The 17,140-nt window shown below is 41.2% G+C and overlaps 1 protein-coding gene across 4 annotated transcripts in view; it reads left to right on the plus strand.

Annotated features, from left to right (window-relative positions):
* Positions 1 to 17,140, plus strand: part of LOC126297610 (uncharacterized) — a 261,978-nt gene that overhangs the window by 94,698 nt on the left and 150,140 nt on the right. For all 4 annotated transcript variants that reach the window (XM_049988614.1, XM_049988615.1, XM_049988616.1 and 1 more), the window contains exon 11: positions 16,953 to 17,050. In XM_049988614.1, coding sequence (XP_049844571.1) covers positions 16,953 to 17,050 — 98 coding nt within the window. The remainder of the gene's footprint in view (positions 1 to 16,952; positions 17,051 to 17,140) is intronic.

Here is a 17,140-nt window from a genome sequence, read left to right on the forward strand (position 1 = left end):
ATATACACTACACAGTATTAAAACACAGAACTTGGCCAAATAAATATACAAACATGCAAGAAATTTAATATTTTAAACTAAGAAGCATGTAGGAAAATCGAAATGAGTCACCTCTTTATCAGAAGCTGTCAGCTCACAAAAGAGCTAGTTGGCTCTGATGGGCTGTTGCAGGGACAAAAGCTACCACTGAACCGAAGTGCTTGACAATAGCTTACACTACTACCATGGAGCATCATATATATATATATATATATATATATATATATATATATATATATATATATATATATATATATATATATATAAAACAAAGATTCCAAGACTTACCAAGCGGGAAAGCGCCGGCAGACAGGCACATGAACAAAACACACAAACACACACACAGAATTACGAGCTTTCGCAACTGGCAGTTGCTTCGTCAGGCAAGAGGGAAGGAGAGGGAAAAATGAAAGGATGTGGGTTTTAAGGGAGAGGGTAAGGAGTCATTCCAATCCCGGGAGCGGAAAGACTTCCCTTTGGGGAAAAAAGGGCAGGTGTACACTCGCACACGCACACGCTCGTAATTCTGTGTGTGTGTTTGTGTGTTTTGTTCTGTCTGCCGGCGCTTTCCCGCTTGGTAAGTCTTGGAATCTTTGTTTTTAATATATTTTTCCCATGTGGAAGTTTCTTTCTATTTTATTTACATCATATATATATATATATATATATATATATATATATATATATATAATCTTGTTGTGAATAAACCAGAGCAAGCTTTTGTTGATTGTGTGTGTAGATGCTTTTACAAAAATAGTGATCCTTTCCACTCCCATTGAAAATAACTGGAAGGTACGTAACTCAGATGTAAGCGCAAAAAGTTAAGTATATATTGCTGTATGTTTGACATTTCATTGATTGAGGAACTGGAACAACTTCCCTGCATGGTGTTTCATAAAAATTGTTGATACGTAGAACTTAAATCAACTATCAGTCAGTGTTCGTTATAACAATACTCGCAGTTAATTATGAGAGCTAGTTGAGCATTGAGTGAAAAAATACGAATTTGTGGGTATAGTTCCCTATCGAGTCAGTGCACATTGTCCAGCACTTTTCAGGTTAGTAAATTTCCATTTTCAAGGTTTAATTCTGGAAGTTACCAAATACCAGTATGTAGTTGGCATAACATCATGATCTTACTAAAAAAGTTGTGCAGGCACAAAATTGTAGTTGGCATAACATCATGATCTTACTAAAAAAGTTGTGCAGGCACAAAATTCTATTGATATTGTTAAATACATAAAAGTTGGAAACTGTCAAATTTTTCAGATTTTCCAACTGTCAAAAATTGAGGTAACTAACAAGAAGAATAGAATGCCTTTTGGCTACCAGAACAAACTGGCTGTAATCTCTCTGGCATGTGAAATAGACTTTGGCTGGTTTTGTTTTCCACTTCTTTGATCGGTGTTTCATTTCTGACATGATGATGTGTATCCATTTGTCACCAAAAATGACCAGTTGTCTCTCAAAATGTGTTGAATTCTTTTTAAAATATGCAGAAAATGCTGAAGTTGATTTTTGCATTTAATTTGGACAACATTTAATAAATGTAATATTGATCATGCACAAAACTGTCCCGTAATAAATTCATCATGGAAAATGTACCACACTCATCATTCTGATATATCCTAAAGTGGCAGGTATTTCCTACACATATTCTTTGTTGTCAAATCGCTTCACAAAAAAATTTCAGGTAACAGTAGTAAAGAATTACTCCTGATCTCGATATTGCCAGTATTTTAGTGTTTTTCAGGAAATCATACACTGTAAACTTTGTAAACTTACACAGGAAAAAAAAAACTCTGAGTAACAAACAGTTCAGATTTCAAAAAGATGCTATACTTTCCTTGGCAGAGGGGTACTGGAATCAGTGTATTAGTTATTATAACCTGTGGGAAGTATTTTAATTGTGTGAAACATGATATCCACTTGCAAGAGTTAAACATTATTTAAAATAACAACAAATGATGATATCCACCTGTAAAAGGACCTTCAGGGTTTGAAATGTTTCACACTTTTTAACAAAAGCTTTTGGTAATATGTATAACTCAGGTGTGTTTCGAACATAAACCCCACTGGATAAAATGAGTAAAATATAGTGGAGTGGTAGACATAGCAACTTTGTGGGTTTTCTTTTATCTGCCTGTTATAAAGCAATGTTTGTTACCTCAAATTCAATCATATAGCACTCAGACATTGTATACCATTGGGTTCCATTTTGGTCCTATGTTATTTGTTACATCATAAATAATGTTACACTTGCAATTTCACTTGAAAATTTGGGTAATTAATACATCCATAGGAACAGAAAATATTACCAGTTCTACTGAAATGGCTACCAATGAAATACTTGACATCAGCAACATATGGTTCAAACAATTTGGATTATCTTTATATGTTGACAGGATTTCTTAATTTGCTCCCACCTAGATCTAAAGGTGAAAAATTAAAGGAATTGCGACACTGCAGCCCTGCTGAGACTTTTTCTGCTTGTACTGACTTAATTTTCATTTTTTTGTGACGGCACGGTTTGATTGATTTTGTGTGTGGAATTGATACTTTTCTTGCATATACTCTCACTGCCAGATTTACATATTTTTATTGTAGTCCCAAAATGCTTCTTGAGTATAACATAGGACTTCACGTAGATACAGACCATATGAAAGTTAAAAGTGTGTAATTACACATATCAGTAAAATATGAGAGAGAAATTAATGATCAACAATATAGTCTCATACTTTATACAACAGTCCAACAACAATCAGATAGTTTTTTTGATTCCTGTATAAACATCCACTGGTTTGGAGCTAAATATGTCAGAAACCCAAGCTGAAATGCATTTTTGTCCAGAAAGAAAGTTTCTTGATGGTCATTTGAGAAACAGTGAAGAAGGTAAAGTCTCCTTTGGGTTTGTGGATTAGAATATGCATGAGGTATTCCTACCTATCATAAGAGGTGACTATAGGGAGTCTTCAACTTTTCGGCCGAATCAGTTGTAGTCCTCCTTTTAGAGTTTGACCTACATATCTTTCAAAATTATGCAAAGTGTGGGCTGTTCGGGAAGGACGCCTTACGTGGTGCACCACATATCCAGTCTGTGATTTGACCTTCTGCACCCCATATTGTCCTGGGTCTGCAACTCCACCTGCATTCCTGTTATCTGGACGAGAACACCTAACAGAGTAAATCATACCATAGTCTGCTGTCGTCTTTTGCCCCCATGACAGTATCGAATTTATTGGCACTCAATATCCACCACGGCAGCGAGTCCATCATGGTGGGGCCACCATGTACGCATTTGGTGGTAGCCCCCTGATAACACAGGGATTGCACTGCTGATGCCTGAGCTGCAAATGCCCCACATACACCAAAGAGTAGATGCTCTCCTCTTGCGGCACCAGGGCTCCCGGCAACAGCCATTGTGCCAGATGGCCTTTGCTGTGGCTGGGAGGCACCTGTGAGAAGAACCTCTGATCAGGATGAGTGGCATCAAGCAGATGACCCACAATGAAATGGACCAAGTCATCTGTTTCTGGGGACCAAATGGTCTCGCAAGTCACTGAAAAAGGTAAAGTCGAATTTAATGGTGAGAAATATGACTCTAAATCATTCCCCTCCCTAGCCACACCATGGGAACATATAACTATGGAAAACAGAACATTGCCAAGGTATTTATTCTGCAGTAGAATGGATGGGGACTCGAATCTCGCTACAAAGCCTCTATTTTTTATCGAGCTCCTGGAGGACAAGTTTGAGGAAGTGGCTGCATTGTCAAAAATGAGAAATGGGGCAGTCCTCATTCAGACAGCATCCCCAGCTCAGACCTGCTTGTTGCTCGTCTGTGACCAGCTGGGTGATATTGTCGTTCCTGTCACACACCCCCCCCCCCCTCCCCCCATAAAAGTCTCAACATGGTTCAGGGGATTAATTTCCATCACGACCTTCTCTTGCAGTCTGATGAAGAGTTCCCTGCCAATTTAGAATGGTGGGATGCTCATTTCAACCAGCACATCTATAGGGGACCCAAAGACAGTAGGATTGGTACCAGTGCGTACATCTTGGCCTTTGAGGGTGATTCATTGCCTGAAAAGGTCAATGTGACGTAAAACAATACGTCTGTCCACCTATGTGGTGCTGTAAGTGCTATCTTCCCGCTGCAATTCTAGTGCCAAATGCCAAGGTTGTGGATGTCCACTGCATCCAAATACTCCATGTGCACCTCCTCCCACTTGTGTAAACTGTAGAGAGCACCACTTCCCTGCTTGCCAGACTGCAAAGTATTCCAAAAGGAGTGGAAAATTATTGAGTTCAAGACCCTGGACTAGCTGACTTACAAAGAACCCCAGTCACTTGACATCTAGGTATGCTGCAGCTATGTTGACATCACTCTCACTTGCGGCAGTGGTTCTGATATATCTCTCTCATACAGTGGGCCACCCCAAAGCACCTACTACTTTGTGACCAATACTCCCCCCCCCCCCTCCCCCCCTGTCCTCCCCAAATGCCAAGGACATCGGTCCCTCCCCACAGCCGGAGAGGCCACAGCCTCCTCCGCTTCCTCTTGCACAGAAGGGATCCCTTGGGACTCTCCAAGGTCTCCAATAATGCCAAAGGGGACACCCGCCAGTGGCTGAAGGAGCCACAAGCTGCTGGACGAAGGGCATCTTGGTCTTCCTTCGTGCCTGAAGCTACTTTGGAGAAGGCCTCCCACTAAGCCCTAAAGAGAAGCGAGAGAGGAAGCAGACAAAGAAGTAGTCTGCTAAGAAACAGAACCCTTCTGTGGCCCTAACACCACTAGCCCCTGCCAGTTCTGCATCTGAGGATGAGGTGAAGATTTTAGTGTCCCCCGAAGACCTGGATCTTGCCAATGCCTCACTCACAATGGAAATGGATACAAATACTCAACCGTTGGCAGCAGGTGACGCTGAGGTGTAAACTGGCTTGGACACTTCATGCCTTCCTCAACTACAGAAAGTGTCATCCTCCAGTGGAATTGCGGTGTTTTTCTTCCACCTGGCTGAGTTATGATAACTCATTAAGCTTTACACCTGCTTTTTTCCACTGCTCTGCAGGAAACCTGGTTTCCTACAACGCAGATTCCCGCCCTTCTTGGCTATCAAGGGTTCTACAAAAACTGTTCTGCCTGTGACAGACATCAGGTGGAATTTGTATCAATGTTCTTACCTCTGTCTGTAGCAAACACCTTTAAAAGCTGTGGCTGTCAGGCTGAGGACAACACAGGAAATTACCATCTGTAATATCTGCCTCCTTCCGGATGGTGAAGCACCACTCCATATATTGGCTGCACTAATTTCCAACTCCTCCCACCTTTCCTATTTCTATGAGAAATGGTTGAAAAGTTTCTAGCACAAGACAGCTACCCTAATGTCATGCACAAACACCACCACCACCTGTTTTTGTGGCAACACTTTGTGTGTATGCAAGTCAAATTTCACGGCTGTGGCTTCATCTTTGTATACCGTAGTGTAAGCAAAATGGTGAAATCAAGAACTGTACTGTGATTGCATATCATCATTTGAACAGAATGGCGCCCAAGGAAATCGTGGACATGTGGAATGCACTTAAGGACAGTGCTCCGTCCGATGCAACAGTGAAAAACTGGGTGTCTAACTTCAAATGTGGAAGGATGAGTGCGGAGGATGCGCCAAAGAGCAGGTCTGTCACTATTGCCACTTACGAAGCAGTGACTGCAATTCACGATACGATTTTGTAGGATCATCGAACGATGTTGCAGCACATTAAACTACATTTGGAAACTCCCATGGGTGTGCTCATGACATTGTTGTGGATATTTTGGGAATGCAGAAACTTTCATCTTGGTGGGTCCTGAAAGACTTGAATGCAAATTAGAGACAGGAACGGGCCCAGTGTTGTGAAAAAATCGTCCACCCATTTGAAGCGGATGAAAGCAACTTTCTTGCAAGGTATGTGACAATAGACGAAACTCAGGCTCACCACTTTGATCCTGAGACAAAACAACACAATTCGAAACATTTTTCATCCCCTACTCGAAGAAAATTCTGGGTACAAAAATCAGCTGTTAAGGTGATGGTATCAGTTTTCTGGGATGCAAAAGAGACTATTATGGCGGATTGCTTGCAAAAGGGCATAACTATCAATGCATCTTACTATTGTAACCTCCTGCACCGTTTGAGAGAAGAGATAAAGGAAAAAAGGCTCGGAAAACTGGCGCCTGGAGTTCTTTTGCATCAGGACGATGCACCAGCACACAAAGTCCTCGCAACACTGGAAACTCTGCAAGACTGCGGCTTTGAATTGTTACGGCATCTGCTGTATTCTCCAGATTTGGCTCCATCAGACTTTTATCTTTTCCCAAACCTAAAAAGGACCTCAAAGGACGATGATTTGACAATGATGATGCAGTGATTGCTGCTGTGAATGCTTAGTTGGACTTGAAACCGAAGACTTTTTATTTGAATGGTTTGCAGAAGTTATCTGAGCATGACAGCAAGTGTATTAGTGTACACAGGTATTATATTGAAAAGTAAATTGGTATTATGAAATTTCTGTCATTCTTTATTTATTAGGCTAGAAACTTTTTGACCCCCTGCTAGGTGATTTTAATGCCCACATTCCTTTGTGGGATGGAACCAGGGTTACCGGCCATGGTAACTCAATTTGACCTTAGCCTCCTAAATACAGGTGCCCCCCACACATTTCATTGTGGCACATGGAAAATACTCGGCCATTAATCTCTCGGTTTGAAGTCCAGTTTATCCACTGGAGAGCTCATGACGACTTGTGTTGTAGTGGCTAGTTTCCACTCTTCCTGTCCCTACCCTACCATCACTCAACTGGACACTTGCCGAGATGGGCTTTTCCCAGGGCTAACTGGGACACTTTCACCTCCGCTACCATTGTTGAATCTCCATTGCATGGTAACATCAATGAGATGATCGTCACCATCACAACAACAATTGTTGCCACAGCTGAATCGGCAATACTTTGTTCCTCAGGTTGCCCTTGGCGGGAGTCAGTGCCTTGGTGGTCACTGGAAATTGCTGCAGTCATTAGAGACCATAGGTGGTCCTTCAACATCATAAGTACCACCCATCCCTGAAGAATCTCATTGCCTTCAAACAGCTCCTTGCCCAGGACCACCTGCTCATCAAACAACAGAAGTAGGAGTGCTGGGAATGATACATCTCCACGATTGAAACATGAACCTCTCCTTCCCGGGTTTGGAGCAAGCTCCGATTTCGCCATGGCCGTCGGACACCTACAGGTTTACCTGGAATTTCCACATATGGAGCTGTATCTGCCGTTCCAGACATAATCGCAGAGCATCTTGCCGAGCATTATGCTCGCACCTCTGCATCTGAGGATTACAGCCCCACCTTTTCTCTCCTCACAGTGCGTGGAACGACAACACCTATTATTTTGCTCCATGCCACCCTGAGCCATATAATGCTCTTTTTAGTGAGTGGGAATTTTTCAGTGCCCTTGCCGACTATCCTGACACATCCTCTGGCCCATTCCCGAACAATTAAACATCTGATCGATGAGTTTTCGGGATTGCAGCCGGATCATGTAGACTTCTTGGCACGATATTTCGACTGGCATTCGTCCAGCCATCTTCAGGTGAGTGTCCGTCACTAGAGACTGCAAGTTCCTGGAGTCAGCTTTATAGCAAAAAATCGGCGCGAAAACGCATGTGCATTGGGCCTGTCACAGGCGCGTCCTCTATCGAAATCCGCGCCCTCTGGAGCTACTGTTCTATCTGTGGCACTCAGGCACATACGTAAAGGTGAAAAATACATCTCTGTCCTCTTGTCGGAATGCGTGCCTGCGTCACTAGAAACAGACGTCAAATGTCGCCAGACATGTCATTATGAATAAAATGTCTTCTCTCAGAGGAAATTAGAGAGCCTTGTCCAGTTGAAAACCGCCATCAAGATTTATAAAATTTTCCGCTAGACGTGTCTCCACAGATTCTTTAATTACTAAATCCCAGAAAGTTTTCGCTGGGGCCAAGATTTTCGTGGTAGAAAAATCCATAGCGTGTCCTGTGGTAACACAGTGCTCAGCTACAGCTGACTTACTGGACTATGAAGAGCGAGTGTGGCATTCGTGTTCAACGCACCTTTCATGTACTGTGCGTGTCATCTGACCGATGTAAGCTTTGCCACACTGGCAAGGAATTTTATAGATCCCGGCCTTCCGCAGACCCAAATCTTACTTTACTGAACCGAGAAGGGCACTAATCTTCGCCGGTGGCTGGAAGATCACTTTAACTTGATGTTTCCTTAGGATCCAGCCTATTTTAGATGAAAGGTTGCCGATGTATGGAAGGAACACCGTGGACTTGAATAGCTCCTTATCGTCTTGATTTTGTAGGTGGTCACATTTCTTTCTTCTTAGCACTGTTCTAATCTGATGTGGAGACTAACCATTACCTCTGAACACCGACTCTAAATGTTCCAGCTCCTTTTGTAAGGCTGTCTCCATCAGAAACAACATGAGCCCGGCGCACCAACGTTCTAAGGGCACTGGTAGTTTGTGTAGGATGATGACAACTCGACACTTGCAGGTAAAGGTCCGTATGTGTTGGATTACGGTAGACATAATGCCCTAATGACCCATCCACACTCTTAGTAACCAAGACGCTCAAGAATGGCACGCAACCATCCTTCTCTACTTCCATCGTAAATTGGATGTTCTTGTGGATTGCATTCAGATGTTGCAAGAATCATGACAGTTCTTCTTCACCATCTGGCCACACTACAAAGGTGTCATCTACATATCACCAGAAAACTTTCAGTTTAAGTTCTGCAGAGTCTAGTGCCCTTTCCTCAAAGTCTTCCAGAAACAAGTTTGCTACCAAAGGCGAGAGAGGACTGCCCATGGCAACACCGTCAGTCTGCTCAAAATAGTTTTTGTTAAATAAAAAGTAGGTTGAGGGAAGGACATGATGGAAAAGCGCTGTTATGTCGGCAGTGAACTTATTGCTGATGAGCTACAAAGAATCCATAAGAGCAACCTTATTGAAAAGTGAGATGACATCAAAGCTGACTAGTAAGTCAGTTTCACTGAGTTGTAGTGACTTCAGTCTGTTGATAAAGTCAGCCGAGTTGTGAACATGATGCACGCACTTCCCCACACAAGGTCTCAGTAGAGAGGCAAGATGTATCGCCAAATCATACATGGAGGTGTCAATATTACTGACGATCGGCCGTAACGGAAACTCTTTTTTTATGGATCTTCGGAAGACCGTATAACCTGGGTGGCACAGAACTGTGAGGTCTTAGTCTTTTGGCCACTTCTTGCGGAATAGAAGAAGAATTCAGCAGGGCTGATGTTTTTCTATCCACTTTCGCTGTGGGGTCTTTGTCAATCTTCCGATACACTGATTCACTCAGCAAGTTGTAGATCTTCTAAATATAAACCTCACACAGCAATAGCACTGTAGCGTTTCCCTTATCCGCTGGTAAGACCACTGTGTGAGGATCTTCTCGTAGCTTTCGTAATGCGGCCCTTTCCATGGCAGAAATGTTGCTCTTCTGACGTGGAGCTTTTGTGAGCAACCGGCGAAGATTAGTGCCCTTCTTAGTTCAGTGAAGGACGATCTGGGTCTGCGGAAGGCCGGGATCTGTAAAATTCCTTGCCAGTGTGGCAAAGCTTACGTCGATCAGATGACACGCACAGTTCATGAAAGGTGCGTTGAACACGAATGACACACTCGCCTTTTGCAGCCCAGTAAGTCAGCCGTAGCTGAGCACTGTATTACCACAGGACACGCTATAGATTTTTCTGCCACGAAAATCTTGGCCCCAGCGAAAACTTTCTGGGATTCAGTAATTAAAGAATCTGTGGTGGAGATACGCCTAGTGGGAAATCTTGTAAATCATGATGGTGGTTTTCAACTGGACAAGGCTTGGGACCTGGTGATCTCTCTAATTTCCTCTGAGATAAGAAGTTTTATTCATAATGACACGTTTGGCGACATCTGACGTCTGTTTTTAGCGACGCAGGCGCGCATTCAAAGAGGGCGAACGTGTAGTTTTCACCTTTACACATGCACCTGCGTGCTACAGATAGAACAGTAGCTCCAGAGGGTGCGGATTTCGATAGAGGACACTCCTGTGACGGAGGCCAATGCGCATGCGTTTTCTCGCCAATTTTTTTCTATAAAGCTGACTCCGGGACCTTGCAGTCTCTATTGACGGACACTCATCCGAAGATGGCTGGACAATTGCCAACCGAAATATTGTAGCAAGAAGTCTACATGATCCAGCTGCAATCCCGAAATCTCATCGATCATTCAATACGCCGGGAAAACTTCAAGAATCACAATTAAACATCTGTCAGTGGTTTACCAGTGCATCTGGAATTATGGCAAATTGCCGTCGGAATGGCGCGAAAGTATCATCTTCCCAGTGCTAAAGCCTTGTAAGAACCCGCTACATGTGGATGGCTATCGCCCTATGAGCCTCACCAACATTCTATCCAAGCTGCTTGAACACATGGTGAGCCGGCAGTTGTGTTGGGTCCTTGAGTCTCGTGGAGGCTCTGTCATGTGTCCCACTCATTGTAATTGCTGTTAATGGTCTTGTACTAGCAGTTGGATCCTCAATACCTGCCCTCAAATAGGCTAATGTTTTTCTATTTCCTTCTGCTCCCCTTCTATTGGTGTGGCTGAACGCCGGTCTTAGGGAGCCATACAAAAGGCGCAGTAATGGGCTCTCACTTACAGCTTTCAATATTTGGTCACCAATACTTGTCATGCACTTATGTCGTCGTCATATGTCCACCCACATCCCTAACTTTACCTCAGTGACTAACTACTCTATGTAGTGCAGACTTAAACTGCTTTTTGGGACTTGTCGTCGATGCTCACGTAACTTGGTTTCACTGTCTCCGTCAGTTTAAGGAAAAGTTCTGGCAGCATTTTAATATTATTCAATGCCTGAGCCACACCAACTGGGGTTCTGATTGCTCTACACTGCTGCAGGTGTACAAAACCCTCCAGCAGTCCAGTCTGGACTATGGGAGCCTGGTATATGGTTCAGTATCATCCCCCGTGCTCTGACTGCTGAACCCTATCCACCACTTTGGAGTTTGGCTTGCGACGGGAGCTTTCCTGGCAAGCCCAGTGAATAGCCTCCTCGAGGAAGCTGCATTTCTCCAATGCAACTCCAGCAGCAACTACTTCTTGCAAATTACACCACCCACATTCATAGTTCATCTCACTATCCAAATTACTGTCTTCTTTTCCCTAACACAATGATCCATCTCCCGCAACGGCGGACCAGAACAGGGAATTTCCTTGCAGTTCGTGTTCGGTTGCTTCTTACTGAACTTGACACTTTCCCTCTACCACCTTTCTTGCGTGTCCACTTATGTATACCTCCATTGTCTATGTCTGGACCTATCGCAAGGCCCAAAAGTTTCAGTTCCACCTGAGGCCCTCCGCCGGTAATTTTTCTCTATTCTTGGTGAGTTCCAGGGCTCAGAAACAGTCTACACCGACCAATCAATGGTCGACAGTTTTGTTGCCTTCACTTATGCTCACGTTGGACATATTGAACAGTGCTCCTTGCCAGGTGGCTGCAATGTTTTCACTGCAGAGTTGGTAGCCATCTGTCGCACTCTTGAGCATATTTGCTCCTGTGCTGGTGAGTCCTTCATCATCTTAAGTGTCTCCTTAAGCAGCCTACAAGCTCTCAACCTGTGCTTTCCTTGCCATCAATTGGTAGTAACTATCCAGGAGTCTCTTTATGTCCTTGGCAACAGTGGACATTCGGTAACCTTCATTTATACCTTAGGACATGTCAAGATCCTGGCCAATGAACTTTCTGACTGCCTGGCCAAACAAGCTACTGGTAAACCAACTCTGGAGACCGGCCTGCCGGATACTGATCTTTGATTGGTCTTCTGTTGTGAAGTTTTTGGGATCTGGAATACTAAATGGTGCACCTTCAGTACACCAAATAAACTATGTGTTATCAAGGAGACAACAAATTTGTGGTGTTCATCCATGTGAGCCACTCGCAGGGACTATGTTGTCCTTTGCCAGCTCCACATGGGCCATACTTGGCTGACACATGGTCACCTCTGTTGCGAGGACCCACATAGGTGTTGCTGTGGCTCCCACATGACTGTCGTCCACATCTTGTAGGACTGCCCAATTTTAGTTGCTCTACAGCAGACTTTTAACCTTCCTGCCACACTGCCAGTGGTGTTGGGAGACAGCGCCTCAATGGCTGAAGTTGTTTTGCTGCTTTTTTTTTTTTTTTTTTTTTTTTTTTTTTTTTTTTTTTTTTTAAAAATGGGGGTATCTCACAATCTCTCCCAGGCCTCCACCCTCCATCCATCTTAACTCTTCCTCACTGTTTCTTTGCTGTTGGTGTTCACCTTTTCCCTGTCTGTGTTCCTCTAGCCTTGTCTTTCAAGCTTGAGATTTTAGTGTGTTGCATGATGGCTGGCTTGTCCTTTTTTTACTGCTGCGAACAGCCAGCCCAGGTCATCTGCTGTATTCTTTTAATACCTTCCATTACTTTCTCCTTTTAGTGTACATTCTCCCCTTTCTGTTAGCTTCTGTCGTTTTGTCTTTCAGTGTGATTCGAAGTTAGTTTTATGCCTTTTACTTTCCCAAACTCCTTTTTGGCACTGTTTTTAAGTTGAGACCTATCTGAATGAGGAAAAAGGGACTAATGACCCTGTAGTTTGGCCCCTTTACTCCCAAGACCAACCAACCAAGAAGGTAAATTTTTTAGAATGCGTGATGGGAAGAAATGTGACGGGATGGCCTAAACGCACAGCTGGATAGCTGTTTTTGTCAAATCAGCAGACTGTAGCACTTGATGCTTGGCTATTCGTTGTTCCTTTTAGCAAAAGGCATCTCAGATACTGGCAGCAAATTAACCCTTTGGAATGACAAGCTCCCAACTAATCAATGTCATGTAAATTGATGTCGAAGTTTCGTTAACTCATTATTCAGGCATCACTCTACCTGCAATAGTGTTTTCTTGATATAGTAAAAGGTAGTGCTTGTCAGAATGGGCTGTAAAGAACGTTTACAAAAACAGTAACAAAAGTGCAACATAACTGTGTTAACTTTCCCCCTACCTCATTCTTTGTAAAACTGCTACTGAAAAGTACAAGAAATGTGTATGTGTTTGTGCTATTAAGCATATCGTGCATTTTCATTGGTTGTCTGCCTCTACAGTTGTTTCTTCAGTCACTTTAAATCATAATGTTTGTGTCAGGATGATAAGTTTTGGTTAGTGAAAGGTAATAATTATATAAATATTCAACTTTATCATTACTTACAAGAAAAATAATTGAATACAAAAAAGGAAAAAGTGTCTTTAAATTTCAGTACAATGAAGTTAGCCTATGTATAATTTTTCATAAAGAAATGTAATCCCATGAAAGCTTAGTAATAATCTTGATCCACAGGAGGCATGTACTTCAGCATGTCGCTGATATTTTTCTTCTTTTCTTCTGATAGTAATGGTTTAGTGTTGTTCAATTCTTTGGCTTAATTGGCTGTACATTCAATTCTGTACATTAATTATCTTCAGAAATGAAAGTTGTGCTCTTTGATTGTGCCCCTCCTTGGCAAAATTTCAAGTTGACAGTTTCCACAATCTTTTGAATGAATCATCTTTTGTATGAAATATGTGCTGGGCCTTGTGTAAATTCCAGTGATGTTCTTGTGCAAATATGAGAACTTGAAAATTAAATTTCTTCAACATTGATCCAAAGTCATAAAAATTGGCATTTCAGAGCTGTAGTGGTTAAAGAGGAATTTTGTGATCGATATTTTTCAATAATCTTTGGAATCCAACGGGGGGAAAACTCATTTTTTCCAGTGGACTGTGTGCACTGTGTCTTCTGAATGTATGAATGTCCAGGCACCAACTACAACATTATAATTTTATTCACATGAGGATTTTGGGGAAATTCAAAACAGCACAGGGAATAAAAGAATTTTGTTTCTGGGGAATGTAGGAATTGCTCCATGTGATCAGCTCGATAATATTGTGTTCATAATTTACCTTGTCTGGAATGGATTTAAAGGTGCCTGCAAGGTTATTTCAAAATCTGCCAGACAATTCTTCTGTCTGCAGGGTCTAAGATACAGTTTTACTGCATGAATTATGAGTTATTAAATCGTATAAATTTAATTTTCTTTTGTAAAATATATACTAATTTCTCCTCTTGGACACGAGATTACATACTGCAGGTCAAAGCAAAGGAATGGGGCAGACTTCTGTTTCCTGTGCTCATCTCTGAGTGTTCCCAATTCTTCTTTTTATTTAATATGTCCACAGTAATTTTCTTTTAAACATTCAGTGAATGTGTTGTATGTTTTTGACACTTTGTATTCCTTCGCATAGGTAGCAACGATTAGATTTCCTCTCATTGATTCCTAAACTGAATTCCATGACAAAAATATGGCTATACATACTGTACTTGACTGGTGTTTTAACTTCTTAACATTTATCTTTATAAAGGCAGTACATTTTAAAAAGAGATAAACTTGAATCAAGGTATTTTCTTGCTTTTTGAACTCTGCAGTAGTGACTCTTCAACTGGAAAAAAATTATATGCTGCTTTAACTATTGTTTTTCAACCTCACCAAGCTTCCTGGAACTGTTCTGATTGATACCTGTGTTGTCACGTGGTGGTGTGTTACTAGCAGGAGCTATATGTTTTATGAACATGGTATACGAGCCCCCCTTTTTTTACCTGGATTTTTTCTCATTGAACATTAAAAAAATATTTGAAACTAAATATTTTATAAGTCAGTCTATTAATCTTCATTTTTGGATGCACAGTTACACTTCACTCAGTAGAATTGAGTAAAAAGTGGTATTTCTCATTGTGACTTAACTAATAATAACTACAAAATAATATTTTCATATCAATTTATTCAATTCGTGCTCTGCACTTGAATTTGCACATATTTATGCAACCTTTCAGTGTTGGTGCTTTTTGCTGGAACACTTTGACCTCTCCAAATTGGCTATGTTTTCTTTTTACCAATGATTTCCATGACTGTGTGTCAGTAAATGCTTTCTTTTCTTTGTGTTTGTATTTTTGTCACCTTGAGTTTGTCCCATAACAAAAAAAACATAATATAAATTAATTTCATAGCATGTATTTACATTTGGAACTTACCTGGAAGCACATGCATACAGTTGGTGTAGGTTGAGCAATCAGGACTGCTTTCAACATCTGAATTTTCTGGATTGGGTGGTGAGCTGGAACCTTCTATTTATTCAGCTATCCAGTCATTAATTGCATCCATGATTATTTAATATGAAAACCACACAAACAATAAACCAGAGCAGCAATGTCCTAACGATTCATGAATAATAGAAACAATGTCAGATTTACAAAATGATGCTCCTAAAATCACTCACTAGATCACATTCATATGACAAGGTTCCAAATGAGCTCTAGGAACTCTGTCATTCTTAACTAAAATTTATCTGTAGAAACACTCTGTTCTATCTGTCAAATAGAACCTTGACATCTAAACAAATCAAAGTGATATCAGCTGGAATTTCAGCATTATTGCAACTCGGATACTTCTCCACAGATTGCCGCATACACACAGTCTATGTGTAGCAGAAGTCGGATAGAACCTTATCACACTAACAACTCATTTTCTTTCGATTTGTCAGTTGAAACTTTATCATTCCAAAGGGTCGAAATGTCAGTGGGGGTGTGTGGAGACACTTCAGAGAATTTGTTTGAAGTGCACACCAATCTTTTTGCACAACAGATGCTAAAGGTTATCTCTGGTGACTGCACACTACCATTTGCTACAACAGGTGTTTTATATTAGGGCTCACCTATTAATAAGTATTTATGTAGTTAACATTAAGGCATTTTATCTGGTCAGCTGTAACAATATTGGATAGGAATACTCGGTGAGCAGCAGGTAATGATCAAGTGAAAATGCAGGTCTGGGCACCCCCATCATTGTTGTTGTACTGAATTAGAGCATTTAGTACCCCCACACCTGACTTACGGATCTTGCCCATTGAATGGAAAATTTTCACGAAAGTTGAATGACCAAAGATCAGATATGCTGACGTGGACTATAGTGGTAACCATAAAGTACATTCTGCATCAAAGCTTGTTGTCTCCCTGAATGTAGTGAACAATTCATGCTCAAATAATCCTACTTTAAGTGAGATTTCTGTGGTTATTTCTTCATTGGTACCTCATACGTCTCACAAGTGTTTCGAGCTGCCTCCATGGTTGTCCCCCTTTTATTGAATAGAAAGTGAATCAAATGTTGCAAATGTTAGACTATTTACTTCTGATGTTCTGTTTTGCAACGCTTAAGTAATTCTCCTTGTAACCTTCAAATGTGTGACTTTCATTGTATCTCTGCAAGAATAATACTAGAATCTCAAATAAAAATAACTACTGATAAATATAATTATTAATAACAAAACAAGAACACCAAGAATCTGTGCAGTAACATATTCCTTCAGGTAAATTTTGCCCACAGTTGTAGATTACATACTTCAATATTCAGGTCACAGCACTGTTGTTACTGCATGGTATTCAGGTAATTTAGCATGTATATTTATCACTCAAAATCAAATAAATGTTGAATATCTATACATTTGCCAATGTGAATGTGGAAGTATATTGTAGATCATTGGTGCAAGACACGAAGTTTCGCGACACCCTGTGTGGGCACTAGCTGGTGTCAGGTGGTCAGTGGCCACTGGCAGACATCAACTACATCAAGAGGGATATGTACAGTCAGTTGTAGGCACTGTCATGGAAATCTTTTGTAATAGTAACAATGTAGTACAGGTACCATTTGTAACTGTAATTGTGATCTTCAACATTTTATTGTTCTGAATAGTTAAGATCTCATTCTCTGTTCTTTACAGTGGTTATTGGCCATCTCAAAATCTTCATAAAAGATTCACAGTATTGTTGTCCAGAAACTAAATGTCAGAAGCGATATCGGAAACAGAAATCTTTTATGGTAAGTCATATTTAATCTAATAATAAGGTAAATCTGTTATACTGTTTTCTGTGACATTTGTATAATATTTTATTCAAATCACAAAATTTA

Source organism: Schistocerca gregaria, chromosome X (assembly GCF_023897955.1).
Source record: "Schistocerca gregaria isolate iqSchGreg1 chromosome X, iqSchGreg1.2, whole genome shotgun sequence".
NCBI classification, from domain to species: Eukaryota; Metazoa; Arthropoda; class Insecta; order Orthoptera; family Acrididae; genus Schistocerca; species Schistocerca gregaria.